This window comes from Zeus faber, assembly GCF_960531495.2.
Source record: "Zeus faber genome assembly, chromosome: 1".
Classification (NCBI taxonomy): Eukaryota; Metazoa; Chordata; class Actinopteri; order Zeiformes; family Zeidae; genus Zeus; species Zeus faber.
Window position 1 is genome coordinate 42743721 of NC_137193.1, and position 15526 is coordinate 42759246.

The 15526-nt window shown below is 38.9% G+C and overlaps 1 protein-coding gene across 1 annotated transcript; it reads right to left on the minus strand.

Moving 5' to 3' along the window:
- Positions 1 to 680: 680 nt before the first annotated feature.
- Positions 681 to 14354, minus strand: mau2 (MAU2 sister chromatid cohesion factor). The gene is made up of 18 exons (XM_080000688.1): positions 14112 to 14354; positions 13697 to 13780; positions 13379 to 13474; positions 13158 to 13252; positions 13003 to 13030; positions 12689 to 12844; positions 11134 to 11280; positions 5408 to 5498; positions 4831 to 4934; positions 4580 to 4657; positions 3992 to 4057; positions 3816 to 3899; positions 3374 to 3423; positions 3046 to 3123; positions 2788 to 2899; positions 2561 to 2651; positions 1789 to 1916; positions 681 to 1564 (listed from the first exon to the last, which is right to left on the minus strand). Exons 1-18 carry the CDS (start codon positions 14343 to 14345, stop codon positions 1490 to 1492), a joined length of 1797 nt encoding a protein of 598 aa, XP_079856814.1. The 5' UTR covers positions 14346 to 14354; the 3' UTR covers positions 681 to 1489.
- Between the last annotated feature and the right edge of the window lie 1172 nt (positions 14355 to 15526).

Genomic DNA, 15526 nt, shown 5'->3' on the forward strand with positions numbered 1-15526 from the left:
TGGACGTTACTTTATTTTACAGTTATTTCCCCAAAAGTGAATTAGTGTCAGTGTACTTAAGCTACAATTTGATCTCGTTCGGGTCTTGATTTAATCACACACTTAGATTTCATTTGAGGTTTTGACTTCTTAGTTTTGTAATCAAGGTTTACCTACGAAATATACTTGACAACTTGAGAAATTTGTTTGTAAAAATAAATAATAATGCACCATGTACCTGCATTAGGAGTGTCTGTAAAATGCTCCATGTACATGCACACTCAACACCAAAAACAACCATTTCTTTTCAATATTTTTTATTGGAAAATTGTTTAAAACAATGTGAGCAATAAAAACAGGCATTGGGTATAATATGGCCAGTACTCAAAAATTAAATGTGTCCTTACAGAGCGCTTTAAATACCAAGCATTGAGTTTGATTTCTACATAGGATTGCTAAAAATACATATCACACTTTACTAACTTGACTTTATAAAATGTCACTGTACAATAAATGTTCAACAAGTGGTAAATCTATACAAACAAAGTGTAAAGAAAATCAGTCAACTACAACTATTAAGACAAATGAAAGTATTACAAAATAAACTAACTTTTTGAATATCTGAAATTACAGAAATTTTGAGTTGAACATTATTTGTAAAACTGAACGTATGAACTGGAATCATATATTATTTAAGTGTATTTAAAGTTCAGTGTGTTAAAAAAAAAAAAAATAATGGGCACACACACAATTGCATTTCTCTCACAGCAAGCAATTGTATTTTTTTTTTTTTCCTCATTTTGCTCATTGGATGACTCACTAGAGACACCTTTTGGTCCATTGGAGAACTGCACAAATGGACGAGCGTCAAAGTCAGAAAAAGGCTATTGTATTTGTATTAAACTCTTCAAACTCTTGAACATACAAAATATTTTTGTCACTTCTAAAATGAATACTGTGCAACATTCGTCTACCAAGGTTCATTCTTTTGCAACAATTGTACAGGGAGTCAACATCAGTAACTTCCATGCATAAGGAAAAATAGCATTCATACAAAGAAGAGTCAAGCTGTTAAATATTTAACAGTTACAAAAATATCAACATAAATAAATTAATTTCTTCTACTGCATCTCTACTTACCTCCTGTTCAATTTCCAACGAAGTGAACAAATCCTGTCTTAACACAGGGTTCTCAATAGCTGAGGTAAAGGATCCATTGTTCTAATGTGTTAAAAGTTCCCCCTCACCCTTCCAACAAAATGTCACTGCCAATGCATATAGGCCAGGATACACCTCTGGCAGATTACATATAGAACAGTAGTGAACGGTTATTTAAAATGATAACTAGACTACTAGGAAGCCACCTTGAGAAGCTAATAAAGCAGAGGCTCTCGCTGCAAGCCTACCCCTATTAAATCCTCACAAATCCTGGCAGTAGGTCTCGAGGCATCAGTTTTTAGCATTCAATATAGTTTGCCTGCTGGGGATATGTAAAAGATTGAACAGTTTCTTATAGCAGGCTTGCCAGGCTTGTAGTGGGGCCATTCTGGGCCTGGATCTGGACAGGAGGAGGGCCATCCGTCCACTGTAACAGGAAGAAAAACACAAAACGGATAAACATTGAATAACAGCAGGGGTGCACGGGAACCAATGCAGAAGTAGATGCTCATGTGCTCATGACACCACTACAAGATACCAAAGTAATACAATGTAGTCCAGAGTTCCTGCATCAACTTCATGATTTACCAGGTTTTGTAGCAGGTTATTCTGTCGAGTGAGACAGGGAACAATATACGATTTTCTACATACACTGATGAGATTATGCTCTGGGAGGCTGCAGGCAGCAATGTGGTCTTGCAGCAGCTGCTGGGAGAAGTTCTGGTGCATCTGGGCCGCTTCATGGGCATCCATGGTGTTTCCCAGGGCCTTGTTCAAATCTAAAAACACAACACAGGTGGAAAACAATACTTTGTGGCCTTGTGGTGGAAAGAATTTCCCTTGATGTAATCAAAACTCCAATCTGCAAGTTTGGACTATGAATCAAGTTATATTAGCAAAACTAAATTGATGTAGGGTAAACATTTGACCGAATGGTTGGTGCAACAAAAACATAATAAAATAAAACATGTAATAACATTTATACTCAAATACGATAAGATCAAGTCCATGAACAAGAAATGTAGCCATTGGTCCCGAATGAGAATTGTTGAAATGAATGTAAACATTAAAAACAAATCTATTATTTGACAACTTCACTTTTCTTTTCTAAAAGTTATCATTTGCCCATTCGATTTTTTTGTACTGTTCTAACTTTTAATTTGTGAAACAATTCTGACCTGAAACAACTAAGCAGACATCTGGTCTCATACTGGAGGTCGTCTAAAAAGTAACTGGAACATTTTTAAATGTGCAATTTTGGACTGTGAATCAACGTCAAAACATTTTGAAGTTATGTTTCCTCTGAAGTCTAACTAAGCTTGTATACATTTTTTTTGTATACTGCCAACCCTTGTTATTTATACTGCGTGCGAACTCCTCGACTACTCAAACTAAAATAAAAACAATGAAAACAAACCAAAACCTTTTAGCAGCGCTGAAGACCACAGCTGGACAGACATGTCAGGTATTTTGCTGGCGAGTTGCATGGCAGGTACAACCATGTTGTTGCTCTCCTATGGAAAAGAGAACACAAGTCATTTGTTGTCCTCAGTGGTTAAGTGGAGGCATTCACAGTGGTCACAAAAAAAAATAAAAATAATAATAATAATAAGGTGGCAGCCGGGTGGACGGTTATGGACGCAGTCTCACCCTGTGGTTCCCCAGTACATAGAAGATGTGACCCAGCAGCACCAGGGAGCAGGCCGTCAGTCTGTTCAGGTCCTCGGCATTAGACATCTTCAGCGTTTCCCTCAGGAAACGTCTGCCACAGAACAAAGCGCAAAAAATCTGAACACAAGGTCCCAGACCTCTTCACTATTTGTTGAGAGGGTTTCAATGGCGTTTTAACATGAATAAGTTTGAATTCTGTGGGCACGACAACAAAAAGGGGGTTTGGGGGGTCCGTACTTGGCCTCATTGTAGCGTCCTTGGAAGAAAGACAGGAGTCCCCTGATGTAGAAAGCAGCAGCACGGAGACAATGGGAGCTGGATGGGAAAGAGCACCAGAAAAACAAGAGGGGCAAGGTATTGTATATTTGCTCATTGTTACCGGTAACACCGGTGTTGTAGTTTATTAACCGGTGAGAAAGATTCCTCACCGTGGCATCACTAATTTCCATGTTTCTGTATAGTTTGACAACAACAAAAACATTATTTAAATTGAAAGATACCTATACCTCCAGAAATAATGTGAAAGTGCAAAGAAAGGACCTTGTTTTTGTTATGTATAATTTACCTGACAGGGAAGTTGTGGTCTGGGTTTATTCTCTCGAGGAGACTGTACAGCTGAAGCGGGGAACAAATGGGTAAAACTAGTTTTCATCTTAAGACAATGTCATTATTTATTTTCAAGTAGTGAGCAAGCTTAAAAAAATAAATAGAAAAAGTTCTATATGTGACTTCCTGTATATTGAACATGCTTCCCTTGCTCAGTTAGCTTGCTTGTATAATCATCTCTATCTGTTTACAATGTCTGTTGCTGTAGAACATTCAGATTTAGTTTTTGCCAATGGGAGAATAGTTCCAATCTTAATCTAATTCCACCACAAGTGACTATGTAGTCTACCTTTTTTTCTTCTTCTTATTTTTTTACTTTTTGCAGTATGCAATTCATCATTATAATTAGATAGTTCTATTATTCTATGTCTTTCACAAAATATGAAAGCAGAAAGACTAACCTCCTGGTGTCGGTTTCCTTCCCTGATGTACACACTGGCCAAATTAGTTACAATAAACGTCCATAGTTCCTGGTGTGTGGTGAGCTGAAGTACAAACACAAACGCACATGCGGTCAAACAAACTGTTTACTCAATTATTGTATATTAGAGGGAGAAACAGGGTTTCCAACACTTACCCGTAGAGCAGTGGTAAACTGAGCCTCTGCGTTATCCATACAGTTCACCGAGATGCAATACAAACCCTTGGAAGAAAGATCAGGTACCAGGATAAGGATGTGTGTTCTATGCTATTTACTACAGCAGTATACTATATAATCATATTTATGCAAACTAATATCCATCCATTATCTATACCGCTTAACCTTGTGGGGTCGCGGGCGGGCTGGAGTCAATCCCAGCTGTCATTGGGCGAGAGACGGGGGACACCCTGGACAGGTCGCCAGTCTAGACTAATATCCGTCTATCTAAATCTATTTTTTTATTTTGCAATGTTCATTCTTATGTGACAGTATAGATAGACAGGAAAGGCAAGGGAGGGAGAGTGAGGATGGCGGCCTTGTGCCAGAGTCGAATCTGGGCACGCACACACGGGCACACACTATATATAATAATTTTTTAAGAAAGCCTATAAAGACTTAAATTCGATTTGATAAATTCTAAATGTGAATACTAGGGATTTTACATTACATTTTAATAATGGCCGTTTTATTTTTCTTGATGGCTTTTCTGCACGTGCAGAGATAATGCTGGATGAGAATACTTACTAGTAGCGTGTGGAGCTGAGCCGCGTGGTTGGTGAATAACCTTGGCGACTGCTGGCACAGCTGACACACTTGAGAGATCTAGAGTGGCAGTGACCAGATATTCAAGGTCAACACGGTAATACTGCTTCTTGGTGAAATACTTTTTTTGACACAATGTTAGAAGAAACCAGGTTCAAGGTTCCTGGACGTTACTTAAATTCTGGTATGAAATTCGATAAGATAAGATACTTTGCAAAAAAATAATAGCATACTTCTTGTAATGCAGTAGCCTTGTGACCAGTGACGAGTCGGCACATTATGATGTGCTCCAGTAGAATAACTTGGAAAGTAGAGAGTATGGGGCTGCAGTCCAACACTGGAATAACAGGGAGCAAGTCAGTGAAACAAATACGCTGCTGAAGACTAGGGCTGCACTGAACTGAATTACATTCTGAAATGTCACCGAAAACATTAAGAATAACATTTTCAGTATTCAGAAAAAGCAAGTTTTGACAAAAACCGATGAATATTTTGAGTCAATCTATGAGAAATTATTTTTGTTGCCCTCCTGTGGTGGTAATGATACAATAAAACACCGGCAAACCATGCTCTTTATCCCATAGTTACTATGGGATATGTCTTTAAAGGCTGCAGTATGTTAAATAGCTGCTTCTATTGGTGTAATGTTGCCTAATCACGCTGATCATAGATAATCGTAAATCTTCGGCTGAGAATTTTCATTTTGATGCGTCACTACTGAAAAGTGAAGCTCTACATTATAACTTAATTTGCTTAAAATGACCTCCAGGAGAACAGAAAGCAAACAGAAAATCAGTGAAAGGAACTCACTTTTTAGTTTCTCAAGCTGCATGAGGGCCTTGTCTGTATACTTCTGGGCTTTTTCCAGATAGCCTGCCTGCATGGAGTGCATGACCGTCACCTGTACAATGATGGAAAATACATTTAGAAACAAATTGATAGTGTTATACAATGCCTCAGAATTACTCTAACTAAAAAAAAAACCCTAATCCTAACAAGTTAATGAGATACTGAAGAAGATATCCTCAATTGAAATTTCCATGAACTCTACAAATGATCTTTTTATGAATTCTCACTTATATAACCGATGAATCAAAACTTTCCTCTTTATATTTCCACATAATGTCATTGCCTCTGGAAGTTGTTTGTGCAAGTTGTTCAGGTACATTTTCACATGTTTTCTTCATATAAGCTTTGCTCACATAACAAAGGAGGGTCACGCTATCCTTTGAGTTACTGATCTTGGTGTTTTCCAGCTCGTGAAGGCCGAACCACATTCATTTGTTCTACATCTGTGTGAAGAGATAAGACAATATGGTGTTCGGACACACTAATAAGTGCTGAAGTAAAAGCCAGGAGCTCAAGTTTGACACAGGGCTCCAGACTTATTTTTTTCCCCCCACCACCGTCCCGGAACCGCCCTGAAGTGAATGTAAACTGTCCCAAAATCAAAATGTTGTTTCTTTACTCATAGTTGTTAGTGGCATTAAAACACCAATTAAATTTTGAGGAAATAAATAATGATATTTATTTTGCTCCATTCAAAGAAATAGGTTTAGAACAGTTTTGGATATTTAAAAGATAAATATAACAATGTATGAGGTATGATGTTTTTCTTGGCTAGTAGCAGAGAACAACAGAATTACTGTAGCAAACATAGGGCTGCCCCCTGACTCATGAAAGTTGACGAGTTGAATGATCAGTGGAAACCTGTCAGTCCACGGAGATTCTTCAAGCTGAGCAGTTTTTCAGTCAGTGTGCATGACAATAATACTGTTTTTACACCAAAATTATCACTGAAATGTCAAATTTTAGACATTGGCACCTTTCCCATTGCCACGACAAATGCAGTTTTTTCACATTCTACGTCACAAACTCGCTGGAAAAGGGGCGTGTCATAGTGCCAGTGTGATTGGGAATCAACAGCAAAGGAGATGGCAACTAAAACAAACAACGACATAATACTGTAAAACTTGGAAAAAGAAGTATTCTCTGCCGCTCAAAAGAATTGGATCGTTCGTGGACGACCCGACACTGCAGTAGAAGCAACATAGAGTAATGATGCTGTCGTGCACTGGTCCTTCAGTGGCGGGGAGCGGAGACGCTCCTCCGGTTCGGAGACCGGCTTGAGGCGGTGCTAGGGTGACTCCAAGCCCGGCAGGGAATGTGGGGGTTCTCTCGCTGTGCTCCCTATGGAGCGACCCCACCACGAATCACAACATTTAAGTCCCACAAAGTCCCCCATGCGGTAAAAAAGTCAATATCTTCTGATTTTCGATATTTAATGGGATATGTAGTGATCGAAAGATACAGGGATATTCCTGTCTATTAACATTCCAACGTGTGTCGCAAGCTGTTAAAGGGGCCAAAATTAGTGGGTCGACCCGGGTGTCGTGTTTACATCAGACCCAATCGAAGGTTAAAGCAGATTAAAACCTGTGTCTATTGCTGGGTCATTTGACCCGGGACTGAGACTCCGCTTTTACCTTTCCCACTGATGACAAATGCCAAATGTTAGCGGGTGTTACCAGGATTTCGGTGCAGTTGCAAATAACAGGATAAAACAGATATAAGCTTACAAAATGCACAGGGATAAAATTTCAATGAGGAATTATAAATAAAGGGAATTATTAATATATTTTTATATGTGTGAATTGTCCCATACAGACAGGACATGAAAACGGCTCTCCGTATGCCCCAATCGTGGTGCCCCGTTCCTCCAAATAAAACAACTAAAAACAGTGTCGGGACGGAGCACAGAGGAACGGGTATTGTTAATATTTTAATGGTGCCACTACTCTTGCCGATACTCCTTATCGATCTGGTATTTTAACGTTACTTTTATCGGCTTTTTTATTTTTAAGAGAAAAACTAAAACAAGTTAAGAGCAGAATTAACACCTTTAACACTGCCTTATTTTCTACGCATTTCGCATAGAGAGGGGCAATCGGGGAGCGGGTCACGGAGAAAGTGTCCCCATTACGCACAATATCGTTCCATACACACTTCTCCGTTCCATAAGAAGACTTATAATATAAAAACACACTGTATTGGCGCACCGATCGCGGGCACCTCATCTCTGGCGCGCGCATCGGCGCAGCCGTCAGAGAGGGAAGTGTGATAAATGCCACCTGATTAAAAAATAAAAATAAATAAATAAATGCATTTGAATATAAAAAACAAGTAAATAAAATCAATTCCATGTGAATGTTTCAGTTAAACTAGAGGGCTAACGAGCTTAAATAAGTTTCGGCATGGGTTCCCTATTGCTTCCTATGGGCTGGACAGCTAACAGAGCTAGCGATGGAACCGGAGAACAAGTTAGACCTGCCAACCCTGGGAAAATATTTTGAGTACACAAATAGTGTAACAGAGTGTCCATGATGTTTGAGTTACTGCAGATTAATGACTCCATCAGTTATTCACACTGTAGCCGTCTCGTAATGAGGCTCATCACATCGTACGCAAACTATTACGGTTAAGTATATATACACATTAATTTCATTCGGATATACCCCTTAAAATGATCTTGTAAAGTTACCGAACAGGTTAACCAGCTAGAGATGGACAGATTGCAATTTTTTGGCCGATTTGTATTTCAGATTTTTTTTTGTCTGACCAGCAGATTCAGATTTCCGATCTGCTGTACGTCTATGACAAATACATTGCATGATCTGATCACACTGACATGATTGGACAGCTGCACATACGTACTACCATTGCAATTTTCAGTTACAATAAATGTGAGTTTGATGATTTTGATTATTGTTCATTATTCACTATGTAACAATATTAGAAAATGAAACTGTCACGGAATTCCAATAAAATAGAATATGGGACTGTCACCTAGTTTAGTATAATTCAACCTGTCAGAGTTTGAGAAGGACCCAACATAGAACTAACATGGAAATGTCCAGTTCTAACTTCAAATGAAAGTTTGCAGTGCAAATACATGTATATTATATGTATATGGTACTTTGCAAATAAATTGCAATCATTGCAAATAATAAACAAATAAAATAAATGGCCGACTCTTCTCACTCTGCCTCACTGGAAGTCCTCCTTCGCTCACCGTGCGTTAAACCAAGTGAATCAAATCAAACGACTCGTTTTACTGAGTGACTCGTCAAAAACCTTTCATCATAAGCGCGGTTTGCTGAAAGTGATAGATACACAGTCTGCACTATGTTAGAATATTGTTAGGCGATGAATAAATAATTGATCTAATCTACTTTGTTTACCTTGAAGTACCTCCAGACAGCCGACATTTTATTTATTTTATTCTATTTTTTGATCGTCAACTATGCTACCACGTTACATTACTTTGGTATCGGGTTTGAGTATCGGAGCATTTTTACGAGTACAGTACATGAGAACAGTAGCGGCATGTAAATTTGACCAGCACAGAATCGGATCTATCTGACACTGATCAGCCGGTGAAAACCAACCAATACCGGTCACCAGCCGATCGATCGGTGCATCTCATGTTTTATATGTTAACAATACTGTCACGATTTTGTGCTTTATTATTATTCCCCTACTTCCCATTTTACCTCAGCAATGCAGCGTTACACCTCGGTGGATAAGTAGTTGGTACACAACAAGCGTGCAGGTTGGCAGGTCTAAAGTAACGGAGCTGGGAATTTTTTTTTGCTGTGCCACAAACCCACACTTTGCAACCAAAGCCCTGCATGCGGCACTGCATGCTGTCCCCCGACACGGAGAAACGGGAGAGCATGCCCCGTTCCCAGGACCCCCACCATAACAAACAACCTGAGCAAGTGATGAGAAGCACTGCACTGTGAGTGAGTGAGAGGAGGCGGGGCTATGTGGGTGCTGCAGTGGTGTGTGTGAGTGAGCGTATGTGTCTCAACCTGCTGTCGGAGAGTAGAGACAGCGCGCCGAGCACAGCTCGTGGTTTAGGATGAAGCTTTAATGGACGTCAAGTAGAAGCTTTGTGACATACCAGGACTTCTACTCTGTGAGGCAAGTACTGGAGGTAATTGAATCTTGGTACCGGATAATAAATTAATATTTGGCCTCATTTCTTTTTAAACCCCTCATTATTATAGTGTTTACATTGTTAATAATAGTTTTGAAATCATGCTCTGTGGTCAACGCAATGTAAACAATCAAGTGGTAGCAGTAACTCCCTTGACGACAGTGATGTAAAACAACGTAAAATGTCACTACGGGTGTGGTAAACATTTCCATAGTAACAGCAAGCTCCACCAATCAGAGATTGTTGCTGTTACACTTTACGATTGTGGGTAGTGTAGTCCTTCTCCATGATATCGCAAATACAAAATGTTTTTCTTTAAACAAGGTTAATATCAAGTTCAAGAGATTTTTTGTCACATACATATACATATATGCAGTGACATGTCATGACACCCATCATACAGACTTGTGGCTTCTACAGGAGCATATACCATCGTTTCACAATCGAATAGCTTGTGGACTACCCTGTCTACCTTGAATGGTATTATGGCCAATAATCAAAATCCTCAACTCAGAATACGAATGGGATTTTCACTTCCAGAAACTCACTGTTGAGCTCTGTACTTATCTTGCACTTGCACAATGGGGATTGTGGACTGTGGACGCCTGAAAGCTCTCGGACTGCTAATTATTGTATGAGGAACAAGACATGTGACTGGGGGCGTAACCACATGACGATGCCCAAGTTGTTTATGTACAGGGACGCCTTCTTCACACACACACACACACACACACACACACACACACACACACACACACACACACACTAAGAGTTAGTTTCCTTTAGCAACTCTCATCCTGATTGATAAAAAAATAAAATAAAGCTCAGGGTCTAAGGCTGTAATACTACTGGACTGTTTCAGCTGCTGCAGTTGGGCAAGCACCTCCGAAGCCGCACAGCGAGGACGGGGGAGACTGAGACAGAGTTTCTTCCCACAAGCCTTAAGGACTGTCAATGCTGAACTCACTAGGGGTCCTCACTGAGACACTCACATAGGCTCCACTGCCTTACTGTACTGTATGTAGCATTCTGTACTGTAAGTTACTGTATCACTGTTGTGGGTTACTGAATACTGCGCTGTATTGCTGTTCTGTTCGGTGTTACAGTATTGCTGTGTCGTACTGTTGTATACTGTACTGTACATATCTGTATATACAAATAGCCTCTCTCATATACATAACTCTATTCCCTTTACCTCTATTTTGTACCCCAACTCTGTATTACCTTTTTGAGTCTTATTTTATTCTAATTTTATTTTATTTATATTATTTTATTCACTAACTGCATTACGTTTTAGGAATCAGTTATTTTCAGTTAGTTAGCTAGGTAGAAATTAGGTTAGCTATTATGTCCGGTTACAAACTATTGTGCATAACCTCTGGGTGCATTGCAAAGACATTTCACTGCATATATGTATGAACATATGTATATGTATGTGACAAATAAACCTCTTGAATCTTGAATCTACTGGAAAGCTCCCAAGTGAAAATGTATGAAATTTGAGAAAAAGCATAGGAAGGAATTATGCCATTACCAAGTAAACAAGAACACACATGTGCTCCTTGGGTAGCCAGTGGAAGAGGTCTGCTGGGTTGCTGGGCAGGATCTCGTCGTCATGGAGTGTCGAGATGGTCTGGATGCACTGCTGCAGTTGCTTCAGGCATGGCTTCACACTCTTCACCTGGGAAGAAGTGAACAGGAACATAAAGTTTATTACAGAGTATCAACAAATGTGATTGAATGGCTTATCTATACTACTACTAGTGAAATCTAAGAACAACTGGCAATTATTGAATTTATTTATTATTTTGAAGTCGCTAATTCAACCATACTCAGGGATGCAAATGTAACTTTTTTTTTTTTTTTTTTTTTTTACAACTGTGAATGAGTAGTCTTTTAGTTGAAGCAAACAATTTGAGAACTTAAATCACATTTCAGAATTTCATACAGAACACAGACATGTAAATCGTAGGGCTGGGCCTGTCGAAATGTTTGTTAATAATCGAATCGATAAGCATTGTTGTCTGATCTGGGGGGGGTATTTCGTCAGCCGTCTTTCAGGCTGAATTAATAAATTAAATAGCCTTCCTTAACATTCTTGGATATTAATTACATGTCAAACAATATAACGTTGAAGTATAGTAGGGTTAAATAAATAAAAATAAATGTAATGCCAAAATGTGCTGTCCCTGTTTATTGTGATTGTCCCAAACAAGCAAACAATACAATAAAATGTCTGGCCTGTTAAGATTTTCAGTTGACTTTATACAAGGTTCTGTGCCAAGAAGATGAGCACGTTCACCTTCTCCTGTTTGAGGCATGAGCGTGTGACTACGTTTCCAGTGGTGTTAAAACCGCATTCGGATGCATTATTTTTATGCGTAGTAGTAGTAGTAGTAGTAGTTTTAATTATTATTAGGCTATTATTATTAGGCTGCAATTATTACTACAACTGCACAACTCCACTCGGGAGACGTGCCTCGTCAAAATGAACCTTAAAAGCTATTAGCACTGCAGATATTCCTCTATAATCCCAATCAAATTTGTATGTTTTAACATATTTAATATTCAAATAATTTTTTAACGCTTTAATTTACAATGGGCGTAATGGGCATCAGATGACTGTTACGGTGCGCTCCGTTGCCGGTGCAGCCGGTACACCACCGGCCGCTCACAGCAAGTCAGCACTGTCCTCACCTGAGGCTACGGCATTTATTAAATTAAGTAATTTAAAATATTTTTTATCATTTTAAATACGTTTATTAAATCAGGGTGATTCTTCTCAACTGTATGTTAAGCGTCACACTAAAGACCGATGCTGTTGTAGTGTCAAAGACGGCTCGCTTCAGAGACAGCGCGATTGTTGCAAGAAGAAGTATTGCTGGCTTTGTTTTAGAGGGATCGTGTGGTGTTTAAGCCTATATTCAATTATTTAGGTATATTTATAGTAAATCTAGATTATTTTACACATTTTAGAAAAACATTATCAACTTCCAATTATGACATTTTCTTTTTTTTTTTTGCATGTGTCAGTGACCGTCAATCGCCCGATTATGAAACAACCTGCCCAGCCGTAGTAAATCTCTTACCTGTCCGGCATCCAGGTAGTGTGTAACCTGAAGGACAAGGAAGAAGACTCTGAGAGATTCCTTCTGGATGGGGTTTCCCTGCCAGTTCTCCACAATGGTCCCACACTGTGTCAGCAGAGGGTGAACTTCCCCAAGTTTCCTCTCCATCAGCAGCAACTAAAACACACATACACCAATAAAAACACCCATGCCATTTAGCAGAATATGATGTTGGTGCATTACAGATACAGACGCAAGCAAATAGTTGTGCCCGAAGTGTGGAATTAATTTGGCATGTCAATACAATAAAATATGACCATCCAGGTAAGACTTACCATTCCTTTGCTTAAGAGAAACAATGCTCTGTTGAAAGAGAAACAAACAAAGAACAAACAACAAAGTTAGCTCTTCAACACAAAAATAAAAGACAACCATTGAATAAGTATTATGCACTTTAAATTTAAATATTATGTGATATTATTGCACTTACCTGGTGTATTCCGAGCCCACCACTCTGGCGTACTCAGCTCCAACACCCAACAGGTCACATGCCGAAACCAAGTCCTTCTCCAGTGTATGAAGTTGCTGAAAGCACAACATGAATACACATCTCAGAGTCTAAAACATACAGATCTTTAAAAAGAACATTGATTGAATGAAGCCTTGTTTATCATTCAGTGAGACGTGTTTTATAGTTGTATTAGTACTTACTGCCAACTGGAAGAGAAGCCTGCAGTGCCAGTAAGGTGTCTGCTGTGAAATCTGGATGGCCTTACGTAGTAAGGGCTTTGCAGAATCTACCATATTCTGAAAAACACACAGAATAAAACCACAATATTGGTATAATAACCACTATTCAGGGGTGAATAGATATCGTAGAAATGTAAGTATGAACACTCATGTTAACACCATTCTCTTCTCATCATCTGTTGCAATTAGCATTCAGATAGTGAGAATACCTGCAGTAAATATACATTCAACTTATGACAAAAGGCTGTTTTAACAGAATAACAAGGCAGACCAGTTTACCTGTTGGCAAAATAGTTCTGACAAAATACTCGCAGCTTCAAATTTGACATCTTCAAACTGAGGAACTTGTTGAGATATATACCACTGCAAAAGAAAAGCAGACAAAAACAAAATGAGTGCGGTGAAGTTACAAAACACATTAACATTCATTATGAATGAACGACTACTTCCAATCAGCGACAATTTAGCTTATGGTTAATGAGTCTAAAACAATAAGCACATTGCACATAGTTACTACATTTCACAAACGAAACCTTGCGTGTGCTAACTGAACTTTTTGGCGAATAGCGAAAAACGTATTTGAATATGTTGGATCTAAATTGGGTTTAGCGGAGTGCGGCCTGTGCCCGGGCCCGCTCGGCGTCATCCCCGCTCTTTCCTAGAGCGGCCCCCCGCTCCCCGCCGCCCGCCTCACCGCCTTCTCCAGGTGACTCCGCGCTAGCTCGCTGTTCTTCGTGTGGTGGTAGAGAACTGAGCCGAGCTGGAGATGCGTCCGGGCCTCGATCCTCTGGGGAGGTTTGAACTGGAACACGGCCTGCAAACAATGTACACATAGCCGGATTTTGGGTGGACTCGAGGTGCGGAAATGCTCCGCGAAGCCGAGCAGGGCGAGGTACCAGGGCTCCGGGGCCTCGACATTGGACGCCATTTTCCCCCGACAACAACAACAAGTTTTCAGCTCTCTGGCTGGCTAGCCTCCAGGGTTGCCAGGTGCGGCGCGCAGAAGACTCCGAAAAGCTTCGAGCGTTCATTTTTTTTTTTTTTTTATTGATTCTATCCGATGTGGCATACATGGTCAATTGGAATTGTTATGTTTTTTTATATTATTTGGGTCGATGTTTGATTAGATTGCATTTGAGAAGTCAGCGTATAATTTGAAAACATATGAATAGTAAATGTGATGCTTTTATTTGGAGGGACTGCTTATGTGACGACTCCCTTTTATTTAGAATTATTATCTGAAACGTATCACTTTTTTTTTTTTTAATATTAGTTTTTGAACAAGACACAAACAGAACAGCTCAGGGTACAACATATTACACAAAAATACGTTTTACAATTACTACTCCCATACTCTCTTTGGTAGTAGAGTTCAAAATAGTTTGTACAAAGGCAGTAATACCTAGTTAAAATAATATGTATGTAAAAGTAATTTATCCATAAGCAATATACCTAACTAATAACGTTTTTTCTTAAATACATTTTTCTTGGCATGAGTTACAATTAAAAATTGCATGTTTACAAAATAAAGCAAAATTACTATAAACACAAAAATCTTAGAAACCCCCCCCCCAAAAAAAACAAACTTCACATGTGGGCAAAAGCAGAACACATGTGATACTGTTCCTTCACAAAAGGTGCAATTGACATCGATATAGTTACATTTTATTAAATAGATGTATTTATTATTGTTTGTTTTTTGTTTTTTTTTGGTTTACTTTCTAAGTAGAGATTGCCTGTATAGCCATTGATGCGATTAAAGACTCTGGGAGACTTCTAATACGATTTGTATTGTTCGATACGATTTTGTCGAAACTTCCATAGCTGCATTCAAGATTCAAGATTCAAGATTCAAGATTCAAGATTCAAGATTTTTATTCGTCACATACATACACATACTTTCATACATGTATGCAGTGAAATGTAATGCAACGCACCCGGTGATAACACACAATATGTCATAGGAAAAAAAAATCTTTCTAATGGACCGACTAACTGACTCCTAACACGTAATACAGTAGTTGAATACTTGTAGAATAAAATAAAAATATATACAATAAAATAAAATACAATAAAAATAAAATGGAATAAAATGGAACAGATGGAGGG

Excerpts from the sequence above, each read along its gene's own strand:
- mau2 (XM_080000688.1), bottom strand. The coding sequence starts at position 14,345 with ATGGCGTCCAATGTCGAGGCCCCGGAGCCCTGGTACCTCGCCCTGCTC. Across the intron at positions 13,475-13,696 it reads CAGAACTATTTTGCCAACAG|AATATGGTAGATTCTGCAAA; the intron begins GTAAACTGGTCT and ends TGTGTTTTTCAG. Across the intron at positions 12,845-13,002 it reads TTCTCTTAAGCAAAGGAATG|TTGCTGCTGATGGAGAGGAA; the intron begins GTAAGTCTTACC and ends TGTGTGTTTTAG.